Source organism: Anabas testudineus, chromosome 24 (assembly GCF_900324465.2).
Source record: "Anabas testudineus chromosome 24, fAnaTes1.2, whole genome shotgun sequence".
NCBI classification, from domain to species: domain Eukaryota; kingdom Metazoa; phylum Chordata; class Actinopteri; order Anabantiformes; family Anabantidae; genus Anabas; species Anabas testudineus.
Window position 1 is genome coordinate 7,235,463 of NC_046632.1, and position 2,653 is coordinate 7,238,115.

A 2,653-nucleotide genomic window follows, 5' to 3' on the forward strand; every position below is an offset into this window, starting at 1 on the left:
TCTGACATTTATTCAAAACATTTGTTCAGTTACACTGCATCAACATTACATCGTTTGGCAATCAGTGAAGACGTCCTGCTAATATGAACCCGGTGTCACAGACATCAGTGTCGGTTTTCTGGCTGCGCCTTTTAAAAACCGAACTTCACAGATACACCCAAGTCGGATATTAGACTGAACGCATGCACGCACACTGGCACACACACACACACACACACACGCACACACGCACGCACACAGTATTGTAGAAAAATAGAGTGATCACTAATTGAATCCCGCTTCAATTGATTGAAAGACTTTTCCATACAAAAACAATACAAATAAAAATAAAGAACTGGCTATGCGCAATCAGTTAAGGTCATCACAAGCACAATGTAACAGCCTACAGCCTACATATGGGCTTCAACGTGACTTTAGGCTATTTGTCAAAGAGTCCTGAATATCTTAATGCGAGAAAAAAACAACAATGTGCCATTTGGGGACATTCGATAGCAGCATCGGAATATTTTGCACTGTGGACTCGACACTGAAGCAGAACGAACAGAGCAGCAGAGAGTTCATTTTCAACTACACGTCGAGTACCGCCGTTTGGGAATTCACCAAATCGGTCCTGTACTGCTCCAGCCAGTTCCTAAGCTCAGAAATGCGGTATCCCTCTGGACCTCTGCCTCCCTGATACACCACCCTCTCATCCCTCACGATGTAAAGTCTCTCAAAGTACGCTCCGTACGCGGCGTTGGAGGAGTTGTCCATATTATCCACCACCACGTTGCCCCCGGGCACTTCGGTGAGCATCAGTTGAGCGGCTCTCAGTCTGTCCTCCAAGCAGCGGTGCTTGGGGATCTGATACGGCGCGTCCGAGCTGACCCAGCCGTCGGACGGATGCGCCTCCTCGATGTACACAACTAAAAAGTCCGCAATGTCTGCGTACTGTCTTACGACGCGCTGAAACGCCGCCAGGCGCGTCATGAATGGCGGTCAGGAGCAGCTGCCAAAGTTAAGAATGAGTGGTCTTTTCTCTTTCATACAGTCCAGGATCCGGACCTGCCTCCGCTCCTGGACCATAACCACCTCGGTGTTAGGCGCAGTGCGCCCGAGGTGCGCAGATTTGAGAAAGTCCAATTTCTGGCCGTACCACACGGCCCTGAGGGACTCCAAGGTGAACATCTTATTAGAGTCAGAGACGCACACCGGCGGGTCATCCGGGCTGTCCAGCTTCTCCCCCATTTTCAGCAGCACTTTTTTCCTTATGCACAAAAAATCCAGGAGCCACAGCATCACGGCGGCCAGGAGGAACCGGGGCAGCAGCATCAGGCACAGGGCTGCGTGTTTCAGCGTCCTCGCCATTTGGACACCACCGGAGTCGTGCATCATCCGTTCCCCTGCCAACAGGATGCGACTGGGCCGGCGAAAGCAAGTATTTAGTCACCTTTACCCATCGGGGGAAACTATCTGACGCATGTAGCCACTGTTTTTATAGGTACAGCAGCATTTGAATAATGAGAAAAAAGAGAGGAAAAAAAAAAAAAAGAAAAAGAAAAAACACGCCTCCGGTACCCACACCGCCCACTCACATGGTGGGGATTACCTCCCGTCAACTCTGGGCTTCAAAGATCCAAAGAGAGAGAGAGAGAGAGAGACTCAATGACTTGTCTTCACTCCACATTTGCCGATAAAACATGTGTGTGTGTGTGTGTGTGTGTGTGTGTGTGTGTGTGTTTGTCACATTATTGTGAGACACTCGGATTAGTTTTAATTGCTTGTAGCTGAACGCACGGTTGGTCCTGAAAGTCGTCATAAAAAAAAAAAAAAAAAAAAAAAAAAAAGGCAAAACATTTGAGTTCACGTCATCATGCATGTGAACTCAGAGCTCCCTGCTCCCCGTGACGGCTGCAGGACTCCGTGGAGCCACTAGACGGCGCTGGATTCATACGGGACTGTAAACGCTGGATGACTCATTCCCTGATGTGCTGTGGGGCCCCTGAACACCTTGAGGGGAACGGAAGGCGGTATAAACCTGCCACCACCAGTTTCAAAACTAAAAGATAGCCAGTGTTTCAGAGCTCAAGTTTCTTTCTTTTTTTTTAACCATTTCAAAAGAATTAAAAAGATTACAAAGATTAGGACGCGTCTGTCTCTATGTGTCCCCCCCCCTGTGATAGACCACGTACCCTGCCTCTACCCAGATGACAGCTGGGATTGGCTCCAACACCCCCACGGCTCTTTACAGGAAAAAGAGGTTTTATCCAGTAATTCATTAGCTATTTTACATGTATACCCAGTTCAGTTATTCTTATTTTCAAGTTCATGTTGTCTGCTCAACACAACGTCACCCTCTCTGATCTTAACCTTGACCACAGCAGACCTGTCAGTCAGATCACCTCACTTTGAAACATCATCCCAGTGAGCCTCAAGCCATCCCACTCATTAGAGTATGTCTTTTTCCTTTACTTCGTCCCTCCTCTTCTTACTGCACCCTTATCTCTTTCGTTTTTCCCTGCCCCCCGTGGATCGTGTCTCTATGGAGCGTGTGTGTCATCCACCTCCTCCAGATTAAAAAAAAAAAAAAAAAAAAACCTGACAGAAATATCCAGTTTATTACTGCCAACAAAAACTTCCTCCTCCCTGATGGAGTTTCATTCCCTCAAACGAC

General features: G+C 47.8%; 1 protein-coding gene across 1 annotated transcript; it reads right to left on the reverse strand.

Moving 5' to 3' along the window:
• LOC113149138 (thyroxine 5-deiodinase-like) lies at positions 1-1,682 on the reverse strand. Its single transcript, XM_026341021.1, has one exon. It carries the CDS (start codon positions 1,372-1,374, stop codon positions 568-570), a length of 807 nt encoding a protein of 268 aa, XP_026196806.1. The 5' UTR covers positions 1,375-1,682; the 3' UTR covers positions 1-567.
• Positions 1,683-2,653: the final 971 nt, after the last annotated feature.